Here is a 21,777-nt window from a genome sequence, read left to right as displayed (position 1 = left end):
CTCTGATAGATAGATAGATGGGGGTGATGTATATTGACACAGAGCAGGCTAAAAGATCATATTTCAAAAGGTCTCAATTTGCAGATAAGGTAGCCCAATTCAGTAAAAGCTGCAGAGGGTTGCAAACTGAGCCTGATTCATCAAGGGAACTAGCCTCCCAGCATATAGGACATCCTCTAAAGGCAATTTCTCAAGAAGGCAGCATCCATGATTAAGGATCCACTCCACCCAGGACACGTTCTCTTCTCATTGCTACCATCAAAAGGGAGGTATAGGAGCCTGAAGATACACACTCAGTATTTTAGGAAGTTTTTTCCCCTCCATCATCAGATTTATGCACAGATAATGAACATTACCTCACTAATCTGTTCTTCTTGTGCTAATTCTTTTATATAGTACACATATTTATTATAATTTTAAAGTTTAAAAAAAATATTTTGCACTTAACTGTTGCTGCAAAATAATAAATTTCATTATATATCAGTATTATTAAACCTGACTCTAGATTCCAGTGGCAAGGTTTCACATATTGTCTGAACCATTGTACAGAGCCTGAATTTCACAATGGCAATCGAGGGAATTTAAATTCAGTTAATTAAACAGTAGCGAACATGAAACCACTGGATTATCATAAAACCTTGTGTTTCACTAATTACTCCAATTCATCCGGCCAAAATATGACTCCATTCTTGGTATGGTTGACTCTTAACTCCCCTCGACAATGATCCAACAAACCAGAGCTTAAGGAAAATTAGAGAAGCATTAATGGTAGCATGCAAACTTTAAAAAAATCAGCTGTTTTTCCAGTGAACTCTTCATAACCCAAGTTGTGATCCAATGTACTTTATAATTGTTCCACATTCCATTCCCACTATGATCAGAGAGAAAGAATTCAAGCACTCAAATACTTAGTGATAAAACATCCACAGGCACTATGGAGTCTAATTTCAATAATTCTTGGTGCTATGTTATACTTCATTTTTTTAAAATAACATTGTTATGTACATCACTTGAATGAGGCAACCACTCCTTTTTAAAGTTGTTTGTTTTTAAACCCAGTTGTATCTTGGGTTATCATTTTAAATAACTCGACATTATATATTTTTTAAATGTGCTCATTGTTTTTAGTAATATATATAGTTTTTATATTAAAAAAAGTTTTTAGTAATAGTCCAGTATGCACTGAACAAAATACCACTGCAATCTCATTGCCCTCAACAATGACAATAAAGCTCTAACAGAGTGTCACAGAAATTCAGACAGAAGAAGAAACCGATTAGAAGTAGATGAGTACAGAGATCGCATACTGCAAAGCAGGTCAGTGCAAGTCTTCCCCCCCCCCCCTCCGCCCCCCAAGTTTAAGAATGAGAAAGTTGTAACTGAGTTTAAACTTTTTAACTAATGATGACCGCCTAACTACACTGTTTCAGGATGAAGGCTTGCTCCACTGGGTAAAAAGGGCCAATGAAGTGATGGGCAGGGTGGGGTGGGGGGGGAATCTGCCACTTCCCATTCGTTGGGAGCCCTAGCTTTTTTAGAGTGCAAGGTTGTTAAACCGCATTTGAAACTAGATCAATCACTTGTCCAGTGATTTAACCAGTTTGTATGGCACTTCTCCTTCAAGTCTATGACATTTTAAATTTTCTTTCATGGAAATATAGGGTTTATCCTCCATACCCAAATACAAATTTTAATAACTTTCCTGCCCAAAAATACCAAATCAGTAATTATTTCAAGTGCAGTTGCTATTATGTAGGCATATATCTCCGACACATCTGAATACTATAAACTAAATCAGCTAAAGTTTGTTCTCATGTCCCTAGAAAGAAACTCATTTGTTCAGACTTACAAATTCACCAATTTGATTGCAATAGACTCTTCCGTAAGATTTTATTTTAGTTTACTTTATTATGAAGTGACTGCTTGTAACATTTATGTATGAACATTAATATTGACTGTTGTGAAGGTCCTTGACCTCAACTTCTTTAATAAAAAGCTTAGAATGCAATTTTCCACCAATATTTGGTCTCACATATTTATCAAAATAAATTTGTAGACCCTGAAAAGTAATATTTATCTTGTGTTAGACTATTATTCAGTAACATTGGTGAAATGGATTGAGTACAAAGTACAAGTACTTACTGATCCAAATAAATGCTTGAAGGAATAGTTTATTCAGTAAGAAGACATCAACGTAACAGTGAAAAAAAATCAATATGCAAACAGCTAAAACAGTTCTCATGAATCTGCATCATACAACTTTTAGTACAACCAGAACGATACAACATTCTGTTTTTATTGAATTTTCTTGATTCAGCTTGTATAGATGGAAATTCTTGTACAATCTTCAGCTTACTCTGACCTTCGCAACCTCTCCAAAGTAATCCACCAATCTTATTTACAAGCCAGTAACCTCCCTGTAAAATACATGAATTCAACATTAAAGGAACTTTTGCAATTAAAAAACTTAATGTACAGCTGAATGAATAACTTTGCTAAAATCTGCATTATTCAATTAGTAAACAATATAGATAACAAAACAAAATGATCCTACACACAAAACCATATGGAAAAAAAACGTAATTGTGGACCCCTCATTAAAATTAAAAACTATGAAAACACATTGTAAAGAAACATTGTTAAAAGAAGCAGCAGCTTAAAATCTGGTAAATTTGAATGATCCATCTTAAAAACGGAGAAAATTGAAGATAATGAATGTAAACTACAGATGGGGCACAAAGTAAAAAGTGAAAAAGAAAGCAGTCTTAATTATATTAACTTACTGAAAACCTGCTTTCTCGGTTCCAAGATTTCTAGCCAGTTGAAACTGGCAGCTCATTGTAAAAATTATATTTAATTTTACATATAAAAATCAGGGATGAGAAAAAAATACTTTACACATGATTTCATGCTAATTCTATACTTTCATTTCAAACAGAATGTCAATTCTACACTCTGTTGACAATCTACCTCAAATCTACATATGCCAAAATAAAAGTTAAATTTTACTACATTTGTTATTGCTTATATATAAACAAATACCATTTGAAAAGTTACGTTCACGTGAACATATAAAATCTTTATCAGAAAGTAACAGCAGGAAGGAAAATACTTACCCCACAGGATTCATTCAGTCCGAAGTCACTAACATATCCTTGTTGATTAATGTGTTTGACACAAAGTACAATGCTGTTGTATTCTTGCATTTTCCAACATATTTTCCTTTAACGATTTACTCCTCAGCCAGTAGCATAGCAATCAGAAAATGTTCTCTCCAAGGACGATGGTTTTCAGAAATTGTCAGCTCTTTTCTTATTAATCTGCAATTGGATAAAGTACCGGAACAAAATTTTAAAGCTTGCATTTTACAATCTCATCTCATTGCAAAGGGCCACACTGCATCACAGAAAAATAAACAAAGACAAACGGCAATTGTGAAATTATTAAAGTTTTACTAATGTTTGAGGCAAACAATGACCAGGACAGAAGAATTCATCAAATAACCCATTATCTCTTAATATATACCCATTAGCTAAACAAAAAAAAACTGAACAGGTCTTGACTGTTAGTTTAATATATTTAGACACCAACTGACAATTCCAAGCTTTCAGAAACACATAGCTGCCCTGCAGAAAATAGCCATTCTGCCCATAGACATCCAAACAGGCTCTACTTACAAGTAACAGCTAAACATGGCCCTTTCATAACCATACAAATCACTGATTAAACACAAGATAATGCAAATGCTGGAAATCCAGAACAACAGACAAAATGCTGAAACTTTGCGAAATACTTTAAAATGAAAATGACACAGATTTGCTAATTTATGGTTGATGTAATCCAATAATATAGCAAAACCACTCCTTTAGGAATCATAATCTGAATATTTTTCTGCATTGCTCAGCATTTGTACAACTTAAAAATACTGATCTGCTAACAACATAGCAGTAGTACATTAGAACAATTTGAATGCAGACCTCCAAAAAAAAAATCAATATTCCAAATCTGCTAAGGCAAAGTAGATGTTTTCCATCCTTCACAAACTCAGTGACTCTGCATATAGCTTTAGATCACCTAGACAACACAAACACCCACGTCAGGATACTGTTCGTTGACTACAGCTCTGCATTTAACACAATCATTCCACAGTGCTGATCAATAAGCTATAGAACCTGGGACCCTGTACCTCCCTCTGCAATTAGATCTTTGACTTCCTAACCAGAAGACCACAATTTGTGTGGATAGATGATATATCTCCTCCTTGCTGACGATCAATACTGGTGCACCACAAGTGTATGTGCTTTGCCCACTGCTCTCCTCCCCCTATACCCATGACTGTGGGGCTAGGTATAGCTCAAATGGCACCTATAAATTTGTTGATGATACAACCACTGTTGGTAGAATCTCAGCTGACGACGAGAGGGCGCACAGGAGCGAGATACACCAGCTTATTGAATTCTTGCACTCGTTGTCAGTGAGACAAAAGAGCCAATTGTTGTCTTCAGGAAGGGCAACACAAGGGAAGAGGAACCAATCCTCAGAGAGATCAGGAGGAGGGAGAGTGAGAGCAATTTCAAGTTTCTGGGTGTCAAAATTTGAGGATCTAACCTGGTCCCAACATATTGATGCAGATGTAAAGACAGCAAGACAGTGGCTATAGTTCATTAGAAGTTTGAAGAGATCACCTAAAACACTTGAAAACTTCTATAGGTTGTACCATGGAGAGTATTCTGAGTGGTTGCATCACTGTCTAGTATTGTGGGGGGCTACAGCACAGGACCAAAAAAGAAACCACTACAGAAAGTTGTAAAATTAGTCAGCTCCACCTCTGTACAAGCCTCTGTAGTATCCAAAACGTTTTCAAGGAGCGATGCCTCAGAAAGGCAGCGTCCATTTTTAAGGACCCCCATCACCCAGGACATGCCTCCCTCTCATTGTTACCATCAGGAAGTACAGAAGCCTGAAGGCACACACTCAGCAATTCAGGAACAGTTTCTTCACCTCTGCCATCATTCCTAAATGGACACTGAACTCAAGAACACTACCTCGCTCTTTTTAAAATATATTATTTTTGTTTTGTACTATTTTGAATATTTAATATACGTATACTCTTACTGCAATTGATTTACTGATTTATTTTTTTCTATATCAGCGTACTGCTGCTGCTAAGTCAACAAATTTTGCGACATATGTCATTGATAATAAACCTGATTCTGATTTCACAAGTAGTGGTGTAGTCTAAGCCTTCTTGGAACTGCTCCCCAGACAACATAATTCCTTAAACAAGAATATTAATACTGACACTTCGTTTCACCAGTACGCTAGATAAACAAAGCACAACTCCTCATCTTTATATTCAATTCCCCTAGCAATAAACAAATAATATTCTTTTATCTTCCCTAATTATTTACAATAAATGCATATTGGTCTTTCGTGAATTATTCCCAACCCCGATCCCAGCACACCTAGACCTTTCTGTATCGTACTATTTAGGTAATAGTTTTAATTTTTTTTTTAAAACTTGACAGAGCGGGCAATTTTATGTTTCTCACTTTTCTTTTTTTGTTTGAATAATTCTTTATATATAGAAAAAAAATCTATGCCCACTACCAAAGCCGAAGCTGTTTGATAAAGAAAAAAAAGGGGAAAAAACCTCATCAGATAGTGAAATATGCTATTAATCAGCATCTGTACTTTAAAGGGAATTCAAAGGTTTTAAAAATAATTCAAAATCAGTTCCCACAAATTTTGAAAATCTTGGTTAGATTCAGAAATTGAACAATGGATCTTTTCTAAATTTAAGCACGCCATAACATCCCGTAATCACTGAGCGTGATTGGGCGGAGTAGCATCCTTCCATTTAAGCAAGACTGCCCTCCTAGCCATAAGAGAGATAAAAGCCAGAATGTGCAGGTCAGATGTCTTCAAAATGGTATCTTTCCCTCCGACAATACCAAATAAGGCAGTCAAAGGATTAGGCTTAAAATTTACTTTTAAAAAAATACAGAAAAAGTTTGGAATACTTCCTTCCAATATCTTTCAAGACTTGGACATGTCCAAAACATATGAATAAATGAAGCCTCTGCACTGTTACACCTATCACAGTAGTGAGATATATCCATATAAAAACGAGATAGCTTTACCGTGGTCATATAAACTCTATGGACGACTTTAAATTGTAGGAGGGAATGACGGGCACATAAAGATGAAGTATTAACCAGTTTAAAAACTTCGTTCCAAGTTTCTTCAGAAATTGAAGTCTGCAAATCTTGTTCCCAAAGATTTTTGATTTTGTCTAAAGAATCATTTCTCATTCCCATCAACATATCATAAATACTGGATATTGAATCATTATAAAAAGGCTTCAAATTAAGAATTTCATCTAATAAGTTCTTATCAGGACTTTTAGGAGATGTATATAATTGAGATTGCAAAAAGTCTCTAATTTGTAATTATCACAAAAAGTGTTTATTTTTTCACTTTTTTACTTCATTTGCCAGCTTTTTGCCTACTTATGTATACTAACCATGTCCCTTTGTGCTCTCTTTACATCCTTGTCACAGATTATTTTTCTACCTAATTGTGGTATCGGCAAATTTAGTAACCAAGTCACTTACACAAATTGTAAAAAGTTGAGGCTGCAGAACAACCTGTGGATATACTGGGCTTACACAGGGATATGGGTTCCTTTATCACAGAACTGCTGTAAGTTAAAGCAGATTAAATAGCAATGCATTGCTTTAAAAATACTAACATGTTAACTGCAGGATTATTGGCATCAGCTTGAATAACTCCAGGTATGCTTACTTTCTTCACAAATTGTGATTTTGTTACACTTTAAGCTGCATTCTTAAATTAGAAAGTAAGTACTGTGGCGTAATTTTGTGCAACCAAAACAGTCGTAGAAATTCAAAAGATGAGCATTTATTAAAAATGTAATCTTATCTTCAAAAATCATCTTGCAGATAGTCAGATGAATTGGACTTAATCTGTTATCAGCAATACCTGAAGCCATAACTACAATTAGAAATCACACCTGAGCTATTCAATTGTAGGTACAATTTACAGCAAAATATAACTAAATACCCTCAGTATTATTACAAATGTCCTACAGGACACACTTTAATCATCACAACTAACTGCACCATCAGCACTGCTTCACAGCTCAACTAATCCAAAACATTTGACTACGCTCCTATCTTGTATCTTCTGCAAAATCAAACTCATCCAAAGAGTTGGTCAGCTATGCCCAATGGCCCCCTCCGGCAGCTCTTCCACTTTGAACTCCTCCATCTCAGGGTCAAATCCAACCATTATAGCTAAACTTCCTGCAGGCAATATCCATCAATTATTGCCTTCACATAGATATCTACACAATATTATGAATACTCCAGTTCTTCACAGGATAAGACATTAATACATGCTCCTTCTTTCAACTCTGATCACCAGCTCCTCTTTCTCAATACAAAATTCCAGCAATTTTTCAATTTAATATGAGTATACCTAGGAAGATAAAATTCTGACCAACATCTTCTAGATATGTGCATAGATCTTTAAGTTGCAGATCTTTCATTGGGAGTGTGATCAGTAAGATATATTATTTTGGGGTTTATATGAAGGCACAAATTCAAGAACAGTGAGGCTCCATTGAGCATTAATAAGACATTAGCTAGGCCAATTTTTCAGAGTGAAAACATTAATTTAGCAAAGATTCAGGCTTTCAGCTGAAGGTTCAACTGGAAACGGCTCTTGAGCAAAAGCAGTTGAGAAGAGATTTGACAGAAGTGTGTGAGATCATAATGGATTTAGCTAAGCCAATGTAAGGAAGGAGATTCCATTCAAAGTTGGGGCTGAAAACAGATTCAATATAATGGGTAAAAGGTACATAGGGAGTGGAAGGGAATGCAAAGAAAGGCTCTAGAGAAAGGGGAATGGGATTGAATATATGGATGGCACATTATATATATATATAAAATAGATAGTTAACCATTTTTAACTCAGATCTATCAGTCTCCCTCTATGCTATTAAAAATTCTTTGGTTTTTTGCAATTTTGTGGACAGAATGCTTGTCCTAAGGCAAGTCTCTCATCACGTTTCACATCAGCCCCCTCTGCTTTAATATGATGTACCATTATATGCAGATATGACTCACTTTCAATCATAGAACACAATAGCACAGAAACAGATTCTCTGACCCATCTAGACAATGCTGAACCATTAATCTGCCTAGTCCCATCCACCTGCACCCAGACAATAGCCCTCCCATCCTATCCAAATTTCTCTTAAATGCTGAAATGGTCCCCACATCCATCACTTGCACTGGCAGCTCGCTCCACACTCTCATCATTCTCCGAGTGAAGAAGTTCCTCCTCAAGTTCCCCTTAAACAATAGACAATAGGTGCAGAAGCAGACCATTCGGCCCTTCGAGCCTGCACCGCCATTTTGAGATCATGGCTGATCAATTCCTATCAATACCCAGTTCCTGCCTTGTCCCCATATCCCTTGATTCCCCTATCCACAAGATACCTATCTAGCTCCTTCTTGAAAGCATCCAGAGAATTGGCCTCCACTACCTTCCGAGGCAGTGCATTCCAGACCCCCACAACTCTCTGGGAGAAGAAGTTTTTCCTTAACTCCGTCCTAAATGACCTACCCCTTATTCTCAAACCATGCCCTCTGGTACTGGACTCTCCCAGCATCTGGAACATATTTCCTGCCTCTATCTTGTCCAATCCCTTAATAATCTTATATGTTGCAATCAGATCCCCTCTCAATCTCCTTAATTCCAGCGTGTACAAGCCCAGTCTCTCTAACCTCTCTGCGTAAGACAGTCCAGACATCCCAGAAATTAACCTCGTGAATCTACGCTGCACTTCCTCTACAGCCAGGATGTCCTTCCTTAACCCTGGAGACCAAAACTGTACACAATACTCCAGGTGTGGTCTCACCAGGGCTCTGTACAAATGCAAGAGGATTTCCTTGCTCTTGTACTCAATTCCCTTTGTAATAAAGGCCAACATTCCATTAGCCTTCTTCACTGCCTGCTGCACTTGCTCATTCATCTTCAGTGACTGATGAACAAGGACTCCGAGATCTCTTTGTATTACTCCCTTACCCAACTCTACACCGTTCAGATAATAATCTGCCTTCCTGTTCTTACTCCCAAAGTGGATAACCTCACACTTATTCACATTAAACGTCATCTGCCCAGTATCTGCCCACTCACCCAGCCTATCCAAGTCACCCTGAATTCTCCTAACATCCTCATCACATGTCACACTGCCACCCAGCTTAGTATCATCAGCAAATTTGCTGATGTTATTTTCTATGCCTTCATCCAAATCGTTAATGTAAATGGTAAACAGCTGTGGTCCCAATACCGAGCCCTGTGGCACCCCACTAGTCACCACCTGCCATTCCGAGAAACACCCATTCACCGCTACCGCTACACATTTCAGCTTTCACCCTTAACCCGTGACCTTTAGTTGTCGTCTCACCCAACCTCAGAGGCAAATAACCCTGCCTGCATTTATCCTATCTCTACTTATCATTTTTAAACCTCTATCAAATCTTCCCCCAACATTCTACTTCCTAGGGAAAAAAGTCCTAATCAGATTATCAAGTCCCAGCAACATCCTTGTACATTCTCTGCACTCTTTCAATCTTATTTATACCTTTGCTCTGGGCAGGTGACCAAAACTCCAAATTAGGCCTCACCAACATCTTATACTATTTCAACATAACATCTCAACTCCCGTACTCAATACATTAATTTATGAAGGTCAATGTGACAAAAGCTTTCTTTATGAACCTACCTACCTGTGAATTATGGATCTATGTTCCCAGATTTCTCGGTTCTACCACATTCCTCAACTGTCCTACTGCTCACCATGCAAAACCTACCCTGATTGGTCCTCCGGAAGTAGAACGTTAAATTCCATCTGCCATTCTTTAGCTCATTTTCCCAGCAAACTTTGATAGTTTTCCTCATTGTCCACTACGACCTAATCTTCGTGTCATCCACAAATCTGTTGATCCAGTTAAACATGCTACCATGTGGAACTGGATGGTAAACAACAACAGACCCAGCACTGATCTCTGTGGCACACCACTAGTCACGCTTCAAGAACTTGTTAATTAACTTGACAACCTCGCTTGGGTAGAAATTTCATTTCTATTTAGAATATTGAAAGTCTGAGGATAGCCTTAATGAAAATCAGACTAAAACGAGATCATGGAAGTCTAAAATACAAAAAAAATTCTTAAAATACTTTAGTCAGGCTGCATTTGAGGGAAGAGAAACTTTGTTCACTTAACCTTTAGGGTTGCAGATCCTTTGACAATACACATTTTGATTGAAATAAACTACACAAAGTTCCACAGTACAGGATGTATGTAACAAGCAGTCAGAATTGGTTAACACCTTAAAGACAATGCCTCAGCTGAAAAAAACAGAAATCCCTCTTTTGATCACAAATATGTCATGCACATACCAACAAATGGAAAGCAATCAGACTTGACAGCAACATGTCCCTTCCAAAAAAATGAGATGCCAGTCACTGTTCCTACTCTGCAATAAATCTGATTAGCAAGCCACAGAGCAAATACAACTAAAGCTAGACATCCAAGTTTTAAAGGAAAAAAAATGGGACAGAGTACCATGGGGCAGAAAATCTCTCCAAATATATTCTACTTGTATTAAACAATTCAACACTATGGTGTAAGGCTACAGAACTTTATATAGGTAGAAGGTGCAATGATAGATAAGGAAAACTTCCAAACAGACTATAATGTGATGCTAACAAACACCAACTATACAGCAGTCTGTTTAAAAATGATTGCATGGATGTGTATCTGTTTTTGTACTATATTTGCACAGCTACAATACACAGTACTGTGTATATACAAGTCTTAGGTGCATAAGGCTTTTGCACAATACTGTATTTGTCAGCGTGAAGCAAAAAGCCAGTTCTTAAAGTCTGATGGGAGCAAATGATATTGGGAATGGTGAGGGTGGAGTGCAGTAGGCGGGGCGTGGGATATGTGGCAAAGGAGGAGTGCTGGAGCAAGGGGTAGTGTGACTGCAGCCACATCCAGCCATGAAACATCAGGCAAGATCATCTGATTCCAAACAATTGGGTTATTTATCAATACAGAATGTCTTGATATGAAATTTGTTTTTTTTTTCAGCAATACAGTGCAATACATAAAATTACTGTAAAACTCTTAGGTACACTGGACTAGTCTATATTATATATATATATATATATATATATATATATAAAAAACACACACAGTACTGCAGATCCTACAAATTATGCTACTTGTATATTTAATTCAACTTTGCAATACACATGAGCTTCCAGTGCATTTTCAAAATCATTCCTCTGGTATCCTTAAGGTTGTTATAGCCAGGGGAGGGGTAATAATGGGGATAACCTCCCACTATCTATTAAATGCTCCCAAAAGCGTGAGCCTCAAAGAGCCTCTGCCAATCAAGTCCAGCAGCTAGCTTTCACGTGCGGCTTAACTACCAAGCCCGACAGAACTATTTCTATTGACAGGAGAAGGGGCAAAGGCAGGTTACTGGCCCCTTAAAACCAGTCACTTCGGGCAGATGAGATCAGCAACAGTTGGTAGCTCATCTAGAAGGAAAATTATGATCTCAAACCGTTGCCTTATGGCTATACCAGCTCATGGGAAGCACTGAGTGTAAACAGCAGGGGGAAGGGAAATGTGGAGCTGGAGTCCCTAAGGCAGCCCTACATAGAATTCAACATTGATTGGCAACTCCTGCGATGCAGTTGGCACCAATCTTTACCCTTCCTTTGGGTTCATCGGATATGTGGAGAGGGGGAACTACATGGGCAACAGCTTGGTCTCCGTATTGTACTGCCTTGGGTTGTGTATCTAGATAACTAGGACGCAGTATCCATGGTTGACCCTGACCAATGGAGACCTTCTCTGCTATCTCACAGCTTTACTTTTATATACTTGATACAATGGTACAGAAAACTTTAAATAGGAGGTGGCTATAGTTACAGCAATTTTATTGATAAATATAAAGTCATACCACATAGGTATTCATCTTCTGTCACTGGACCATTACCAACATTATTCACTTGAAGTCATCCATTTCATTCTGCAACATGAAAAAAAATCAAATTTGGACATATGGAGTAATTTGGTTAACATATAAACTTTGAGGGTAAGGATACGATTATGTTAACATGGTAATTACAATTTTCAGTAAACCATTTTCTCAAAGTCACTAGCAAATCAAATCCTATTTAAGGAAACATAACAGTGTAACATTCAATTTCTTAACCCCCCACTCCCTCCCACAAGGGAGCAATATTTTAGATTGCTCCCTTCAATATAGAATATAGTAAGCACTTAATGAATAGAACATCAAGAAATGAAGCATTATAAGGTTTGCTGTGGTGCTCAATTTTAAGAGTTGGATTTTCTAACAACTAATCCAAGAAATAAATGAAAGTTTGCAAGCATATCATTTCAGAATTGTTTTGAATGAACTCAATGTAAACTGCCCATGAGAGTAAAATGAGTTACCTCAAATCTAGGGCTATATCCACATTTGCACTTAGCCATGTACTGTTTTCATCTCAGGTTTCATTGAAGGTGGTACAGCACTTCGTTCTCCAAAGCCATTTCTTTCCAAATGCTAGCAAAGATCCTTAGAAGTTGTGAATTGTTATAAAGATCTTTAATGGACTTGGAACACCTTCCTGAACAAGATGACTGCACAAAATTTAGATGTGCCCAATTTTTTTTTTAAATTATTATAGCAGCAGTGTTTTTTTTTTAAACTATAATAACATTTATCCCAGCATTTCTGATAACTAATTCTAGACCTTTCAGCTCCTGATACTAGTTTTTTCACTTTATAGATAATAGTTTTAGATAGAAACTTTCCATTTTGGTTTCAATTAGCCCTTGGCTCTCAATGTTGTTTCAAAGCCACCAGCTTTTGAGGAACCTAAAATAACAGGTCCTTCAAAAAAAAAAAGACATTTCTTTCTGAAATATTCGTCATATGGTATTAAAACTGATTTTTATTCCAATTTAGTAGCAGCGCACAGGAAGGCTCTACTTCAAAATTTATCCTTTTCCAAAATGCACATAAGAGTGCAGCACCACATATCTGCTTAGATGTTTATATGCATTAGAAAAAAAATGGAAGCTCAAGACTAAAAGTTAAGAATAATCATTCACAGTGCCATCCCAAATATAAGCATCAGAATTGGTATTGATCTTGTGCATGCCAGGCATGAGAGGAAGATAAATAATCAGTACTTATTTTATTAGTATTCCTTCAACTTATTGTAAAGAGATTTTAGTGTGGATAAACATTGCACTATTGTACTTCGACAATTTACAGTAAAGGCGAGACTGTGCATCTAAAACAACTTCTTAGGAAATCTATTCATATTTTAATTGTCAAGGTTAAGTGGGATAATGCAGTTAATGTTCATCTACAACTGAACAGTGATACTTATCTCTACTGCTGACTCTTGGGTCATTTTAACACCCGCCCGTCACCATTCTGTTCTAAAATGGCTCTTCACCCACTGCTTTTCCCCACTACAGAGTGCAGTACAGTTAATCCCTTCCTACACTTCTATTTTATCCCATCCCCCAAAAATCCAACTACAGGAAAGTAAGCATTATGAGTCAGGTATTTCTTTTAATGAGGCTTCGTGAAGCCTGTTTTCAGTACAAAAAAAGTCAACTCTAAACCACTTGAACATACAACATAAAAAGCCATTTCCAAATATTTCTCATCCAGTACATGTCCATCTTATAAAGATACAGTGCTCAGAACTTCATTTAATTTTGGAAGAATCTGGAACAAGGCTGATGTTGTTTACAGTGTACAGAACTCTTGAAACTACTGAAAGATGCACAGATGTCCAATTACGTTAAAAACAAAGCCATTTATCTTCAGCAGTTTAAGTGGCAGACAAATATCTTCTGTTTCCATGTTGGTTTCCTACCTTGCTACACTAAAGGAACTTTTCAAATGACAGCTTTTACAAGAATAAGTGGCTATGAAAGCCTTTATTTTTAATTAAAGACCACAGCTTGTTCAGCTTCTATAAAACATCAGTTTGCTTACCATAAAAATAGACTGAGAACACAGTTAACCCCTTTTGCATTTCTTCCCCCAATGAAATTCCAGTCAACTCCACAACTTCAATTCGGAAATAGCTAAACTTCTGGGAAGCATTTGAGTAATGTTAACATAAAATAAAGAAACTGGTCTGAACTTAAAACCTGGGAATACTACTAAAAAATAAGTTTGCCAAGTGCCTGAGAATTCTAGGTTTGTTAGATTGTTTAATTCTAAAATTACTGAGACAACCCTTAGTGTGCATCCTCATGCCAGAAGCTGTCAGGCTGTGATTAACAAGGCCAAACTGAAATTCTACAAGGTATGAGGATACAAGTACACAATACGATTCCACGGAGCTCCGAAAATCTTTATAAATACAGCCATAGGAAGGACGATCTTGAGTCAAGAAGATTTATTTATTCGTTGTGTGTAGCTGAGAACAAGAAGCAGGTACAATTTAAAGACTGCAACAGTAATCATAGCTTCCTTTCCTACTCTTAGATTAGTGGTATGGACTGATGATCATAGTTTAGCACTTTTGGTGTACAGTAGACTTATGAGGCACAACAGAACAATGAAAACATTTGCATTCCCATGTCAGTGTCAATGCAATCACACAGGGGGATTATAAGCAGGGAACTGGTTAAGTTTTTTTGATAAATTTAGTTGGATAATGAACCTGCCCCTTTTCAAAAATTTAGAATACACTGCTGCTTCTTTGATTTTGGTTCAACAGTTGGGCGCCAAATGGAGTGCATAAATCGATGGGCAAATCTTTTTTGCTATCCAAATGACAACTAAAATGAATCACATGCACAACTAGAGGAAAGGTAAATAGCCCAAGATTTAAAATTTGTGATCATTTTGTAAATTGTGCACTGCTGCAGTTTACCTATGGAACTTGGTAGCAAGGATGATATTACTGGCCAAGAAATGGTTCATTCCCCGAGACCTAACAGACCTTCAAGCCCAGAAAATATCATCGGTAGATCTTTCTTGCCCTTAGAGATGGACTGTTGACTAGTTTAATAGGAGCTATCAATGATGCAGTGCAGTATATTTTTTTTTTTAAGTATTTAGTAATCAGGTTATAGTTAATAAAACAAAACATTTTAGGGTGATATTCACATGCAGGTTAACTATTTAATGGCTTTTCATGTTACATTTTTCCCCTAAAATTAAGGTAACTACATCTAATCAGAACATTATAATGGCAACCCCAGCCTAAAAGTTCATTTCAATTTTTAACAGCACCTACCTTAACTGTCATAACTATCCCTGTAAGAGCCACCACCGCCATAGCTCCCTTGACTCCTGGGAACAAACAAACATTCCTGTAGTGTTTCGCAGATCATTCAATGATAACAACTTTCACAGATCACATCACTGATGAGAAAATTATCTAAACATGAATAGAATATATACAAATAAATGATAAGCGATTTTACCTATCTCTGTTATAGTAATCTCTCGATCCAGAGTAACCACTTCTTGAATCATAGCGTACAACATATCCTCTGTCTCCACCACCTGAGTACGAATACAAAGTACAAAGATGCTTTAGCAATTATTGCTTGGGAACAAGAGCTATAGAAGGTGGAAAAACTTTGGTTGTTTACTCTGGAGCACCAAAGACCTGATAGAGGTTTATAAAACTAAGAGAGGCATAGATAGTCAAAATCTTTTTCTAAGGTTAGAAATATTGACCACTAACAAGCTTTAAGGTGAGAGGGGAAGTTTAAAGGGGATGTGTAGGGTTAAGTTTTTCAGATAGTGATGAGTCCCTAGAATGCACTCTCATTCATGATTGTGGAAGTAGATACAACAGTGGTGTTTAATAGGCTTTCAAATAAACACATGAACTATGCAGGGAATGGAAAAATATGGAAGTGATTTTTTTAATTTGACATTGTGGGACAAAGGGCTGAGATGTACATTTGCATGTTCTAGGCAAAAAGAACACATTAAATAATACCATGCTAGACACTTTCAGTGGTCATTGATTTTTCCGGGTGCAGTCAGTTTAATGGTGTATGTCAGCAGTAGTCAATAGTAATCAAAGATAACCAAGTTAACCCTTACTATAACTGGAAACTTAAAGAGGTCAATTATTTTCAATCAATAAAGTTACATACCTCTAGAAAATCCACGCGCTCTACGTCCAGACCCACCACGAAAAAATCCACGACTGCTTGAATTTCCACCTCTGTAACCTCGGGAACGGTCACCAGAAGACTTTCCAGCTTGATCGACCCTAACCTGACGCCCATCAATAGACTGGAATTGTTGAAGAATGTTATTGTTTGATCAATAGTCTTATTGTTAAATACAAAGAGGAGTTTCAACTTGTATAGTTTTCCTCATAAATTTCCTGTACATTCAGTGAGAGTAGTTGGAAAAAATCAGATTCTACAGCATGTTCCTGTGAATTACGTTGTGCCCAATCTTGAACTTCTATTGATATGTGGCCTCCATTATAAGTGAAGCAGCTAATTTGAATTTAGTTTTCAGTAAAATATTTACTAGAATGTCCCAGTGGCTTCATGAGACATACAAGAAAAATAACTGACTTTTAATTAAAGAATGGAGAGAAAATAGAAAAGCGAGCAAAAATTTGGGCAAAGATGATAGTAAGGATGGAACTCCAGAACTTGGGTCCCAATAGATACAGCAGCCAGTCTTGAACTGGACCGATGAGTGGGCAAGGCTGTTTCAAGAGGATTGCAAAATTGGAGAAAATAACAAGGGAGAGAGAGAGACAGAGAGAGAGCAAGTTTCATGGAACAACTGCTCATCAACAAGAATGCTGATTGGCTGCAAAAGGGAATTCATGAAGTACAGAGCATAGGGAATGTGACCTGAATTAAAACAAATTTGCGGAGAATGGTCAATTAGATTCAGGCCAGGAAACCACGGGAAATACTGTCTGAAAATAAACAAAGCATTTATTAAGATGACTAATGAGGAAAAAACTGGCAAAAATATCACAAACAAGATTTAGAAACTGTAACAGAAGAAATGAAATTCAAAGAATCCTCCACGTGATTGGACTCCAAATGTACAAGAAGTTTCAACTTGTCCTACACAAATTTCAAACATCAAAAACAATTACACAAATTCTAGGTCAAAGAGGAAAATATTGCCTAAGAAACCGCTTTTATCTCATTCAAATCACCTCAAAGAAAGGCGAAGGGACACAAGGGACCACCAATGCTGGAATCTGGGGCAAAATAAAGGTACTGCAAGAACTCAGTAGGTTTGGTAGTGTCCACAAAGAGACAGTCAACATTTCCAATTCATCTACCACATAGTGGAGCAAGACTAGCTAGGTGGAACGAGGTGAAGAGGGGGTGATAGGCAGATGGAGTTAGGTGGAGGATAGAAAGGAGGAGAGAAAGACAGAGACTGGGTGGTGATAGGTGGAGTCAAAGGGCTACAGATGATGGAATCCAAGAGGAAAGAAAAATAAGAGGACCCAGATAATAGAGGAATGGTATAAATTGAAAGAACAGTACCTCACAGGAATGCATGATCAGAACTATTCAGCCAAGGTAGATACTAATAAACAAATTTTAAAATATTATACTCATAATATCAACAAGTGTATAAAGTATACATTTACCTTTCCATTCATGGCTAACATAGCATCCTTTGCATCGTCGGGATTCTCAAAGGTGACGAAACCAAAACCCCTTGATCTCTGTGTCTCCCGATCTTTAATTACAATAACTAAAGCAGATAAGCGAAAAACGATTCAAGTTACCAGACGCCGCCTCACGACCAACAAGAAACAAAAAACTTTTATAACCTGTTATAAAACAGAAACATTTTATTGTTTTAAGCTGAAATAGAAAACCTACTCCAGTTTATTTCCCTGCAATAATGTTTTATGCATAATTGAAATACCGGTAAGTAAAATTCAGGACTCCTTCAGGCTATTAATTTCAATGGGCCTAGCTTCTAAATAAGCCTCCCACGATATATACTACTGCCCATACAATTTTTAAATACAGCCATCCAAGAAAAATCCATCGCACTAGTTATGTGTAAGAGAATTAAAGTGCTGAATTTCAAAGTAAGGCCGCGAAATACAAAGTATCATGTAACAAAATGTAGTTAATACCGTCATCACTACTCTTAAAACCCACTGCCACAAGTCCACGTCAATAATTCAGCTAGGACAAACAGGTATAATACATAAATGCATTGTTAACGCATACCGATTATATTTAGCGACGACGGCGCATACCAACCTTCAGATATCTGTCCATATTTGGAGAAGACGGATTCCAATGACTGCTCGTTCGTGTCGAAGTTGAGACCACCGATAAAGAGCTTGCCTTCGTCCGACATCCTGCTTCACCTACGGGGTGGGGGAAGAGTTTGGATGAATGGTGGCTGAATTTCGGTCGCCTGTGAGCTCGGGGAGCGTCCATTCCCCGCCCCCGCCGAGCGCTCGCCGCACTGCGGCAGGATCCGGGTCTCCACCACGGACCGGCGCCTGCCCGCCCGGTTCCATCCCAAAAAGAGGGCATTCAGCACTCTCTAGACTTCGATTTATCCCCCTCCCAAACGATATCTCTCTCTTCCCCCCCCCCCCCCCCCCTTATTCTTCGAGATCTTCACCTGGCGGATTTACAATAAACCAGAAGGGCAGATAGGGCCGATTAACGGTAAATGAGTGCAGATCCCGGACCGAAACAAAAGGCAGAGAAATTTCCAGGGGCGGTGCTTGCTTTCAGAAAGGGCTCTGCAAGTCGCGCAGCGCCGAACCTAGTCTCAACCGCCAGATAAAAAGGCCTCATCCTCGGCAGCAGGTTGATCAGTCGTCCCGAACTCAGAGGAAACAAAAACCACAAAAAGGAAACGTGCGCCGAAGAGAACGGCGTGAAAGCGGCAAAGGAAAACGTAGATACGACACAACACCATGGACACTTACAACAAAATGCTCACCACCGTCGCTCGGAAATAGGAGCCACCCCGACTGGTATTTGTAGGCACTCACCCACCCCTCCCCCAGTGCACTGCGCAGGCTCCAATCCCCCTCCCACCCCAAAACGCCATCTCGGGTCACCACGCTCAGTCTGCAAAGTGGCAGGCATAACATTGGGAATATTTGAATCTAACAACTAGGACTTATCTAAGCGTGTTGGGTAAAATGCTCCAAATTAACAAGTTTATCCAGATTTGATCTCGAATGCAACGCACGGCTTGATATGGAAGCACCAATACCCGTAAACGGAAGAGCTTACAAAAAGTGGAAAAAGCCTGGTCCATCACAAGGAAAGCTATCCCCACCGTTGCGCACATCTACAAAGGAGCATTGCCACAGGAAAGCAGGCAATCATCATCATGACCGCCCCAGCCTACGCTATCTCTTCTCGCTGCTGGCATTGGGAGGGAAATATAGGAGCCTTAGGTCCCACACCACCGAATACAGGAACAAGTATTATCAACAATCAATCTGAAGCGCGGGTGTTACTTACCTCACCGATTCTACAATCTATGCACTCACGGAAGGATTTTACAACTCGTGTTCTTACCATAAGATTGGGAGGAGATTTAGGCTATTTGGTCCATCAAATCTGCGGCGCCATTTAATCGTAGCTGATTCATTTCCTTCTCGACTACAATCTCTTGCCTTAATGCCCTAACTAATCAAGAAATGCGTCAACCTCTACCTTGAATACTGTATACCCAATGACTTAGCCTCCACAATCGACTGCAGATTTACCATTCTCTGGCTAATTTCCACATTTCCGTTCTAAACGGACGTCCCTCTATTCTGAAGCTGCGCCCTCCAATCCTAGACTCCCTCGCCATAGGAAATATCCTCTCGACATCCACTCCATCGAGGTCTTCCCCCACACTCACCTCCATTCTTCTGAATTCCGTTGAGTACAAGCCCAGAACCATCCTCATATAGTAACCCTTTCATTCAAGAATCATTATCGTTAACTTTCTCTGAACACTGTCCACGGTCAGCGCATCCATGAAGAGCCCAAAAACGCTTACAATACTCCCAAGTGAGGCCTTAGCTGTGCCTTATATATTCAATATTACATCCTTGCTTTTATATTATAGGCCTCTCGAAATGAACGTATTGCATTTGCCTTCTTCACCGACTCAACCTGTAAATTAACCTTCAGGAAATCCTGCACAAGGTCTCTAGTATCTCTGCATCTCTGATTTTTGAATTTCTCCATTTAGAAAATAGTCTACCCTTTCATTTCTTTTACCGAAGTGCATGACCATATTTCAGCACACCATTCCATCTGCCATTTCTTGGCCAATTCTATTGTCTAAACCCTTCTGCAGCCTTCCTGCTTCCTCAACACCACCTATATTCATATCCTCAGACTTGCCCACAAAACCAACAACTCTGCCATCCAAATCACTGACATAGCAAAAATAAGTTTTTCCATTGGAACACGGGTAGTCAAGACAGCCAACCAGAAAAGGCTCCATTTCTTCCCACTTTGTCAGTCAGCCAATGCTCTATCCTTGCTAGCTTCTTTCCTGCAATACCATGGACCGTTAAGCAGCCTCACATACAGCACCTTGTCAAAGGCTTTCTGAAAATCTAAACATATCCAGAATCTCCTTTGTCTATCCAAGCTTGTTAGTTCCTCAAATTCCAACAGGTTTGTCAGGCAAAAATTTCTTTTAAGGAACCCATGCTATCTTCAGTTTATTTTATCATGTCCCTCCAGGTATCCTTAAACCACATCCTTAATAAACTGCAACACCTTCCAAGCCATGAGGTTAGACTAGCTGGCCTATAATTTCCTTCTGCCTCTCTCCCTTCTTGAAGGGTGGCATTTTTCAGTTCTCCAGAAGCATACCATAATCAATTGATTCTTACCAATACCAGATAATCTTACCAAGATAATTAACGCTTTCACAATCTCTTCAGAACCCTGGAGGTGTAGACCATTTGGTCCAGGTTATTTATCTTCCTTCATACTTTTCAGTTTCCCAAGCACCTTCCATCTTTACTTCTGTTTAAGCTTCCCAATCCTTCAACTTCCCTCTATTTTTATTTACTCTTATGCCTTACTGTACAAATTGTTTGCCAGTCTGTGTGCAGTTTCTCATTGAGTTGTTTGAAATTCCTATGTAAAATACATCTCAGCATAGTATATGGTGACATGAGCATACTTTGATAATAAATTTACTTTGAATGCAGGGCTTTGAGTAGTATTAATTGAAAGCAAAGGACAGGGGAAAATGCTACTAACAGAACCATGGATATAAATGTCAATCACAGCTTCACTTTCATGCCTAATCTTAGTAACAAAGTTTTCTAGTTTGAGGCATCATGCGTAACAATCTGGAAGGGGTGTTGCAGCTCTATAAAGTGGGTTAGGTGGCACTCTGGAATATTGGAGGCAATTCTAATCACCAATACAGTAAAGGATGTTGAGCCTTTGGATGCACAACAGCCTAACCCAACTAGAGGGCATGAGCTATTTGGAGATTCTCAAAGCTTGGGTTTTCTCTGAAATAGCAGAGGCTGAGGGGGAAGACCTCACAGGTATAAACGACAGGGTAGAGAGAAACATCCTCTCTTCCACCTCCCAAATAATAAAGAATTCAAGGTGAGAGCTCCAATATGAGAGAACAGAGTTTTAAGGA

General features: G+C 38.3%; 1 protein-coding gene across 7 annotated transcripts; it reads right to left on the bottom strand.

Annotated features, from left to right (window-relative positions):
- Positions 1-2,153: 2,153 nt before the first annotated feature.
- On the bottom strand, positions 2,154-19,882 carry LOC140739769 (cold-inducible RNA-binding protein-like). 7 transcript variants are annotated; one of them, XR_012101746.1, is made up of 9 exons: positions 19,079-19,178; positions 18,393-18,502; positions 17,762-17,868; positions 16,275-16,416; positions 15,588-15,669; positions 15,398-15,453; positions 12,076-12,144; positions 3,117-3,320; positions 2,154-2,417 (listed from the first exon to the last, which is right to left on the bottom strand). XR_012101746.1 is itself a non-coding variant. In XM_073068274.1 (7 exons), the coding sequence occupies exons 2-6, from the start codon at positions 18,490-18,492 to the stop codon at positions 15,399-15,401; spliced, it is 486 nt and encodes a 161-aa protein (XP_072924375.1). In that variant the 5' UTR covers positions 18,493-18,502; positions 19,683-19,882; the 3' UTR covers positions 13,691-14,572; position 15,398. The 7 variants fall into 7 exon arrangements, 5 of the variants coding, with proteins under 5 accessions (XP_072924375.1, XP_072924373.1, XP_072924377.1 ...); XR_012101747.1 differs by having other exon boundaries at positions 15,398-15,450; XM_073068274.1 differs by lacking the exons at positions 2,154-2,417; positions 3,117-3,320; positions 12,076-12,144; positions 19,079-19,178 and adding exons at positions 13,691-14,572; positions 19,683-19,882.
- Positions 19,883-21,777: the final 1,895 nt, after the last annotated feature.

Source organism: Hemitrygon akajei, chromosome 16 (assembly GCF_048418815.1).
Source record: "Hemitrygon akajei chromosome 16, sHemAka1.3, whole genome shotgun sequence".
NCBI classification, from domain to species: domain Eukaryota; kingdom Metazoa; phylum Chordata; class Chondrichthyes; order Myliobatiformes; family Dasyatidae; genus Hemitrygon; species Hemitrygon akajei.
This window is presented reverse-complemented; position numbering and strand designations above follow the sequence as displayed.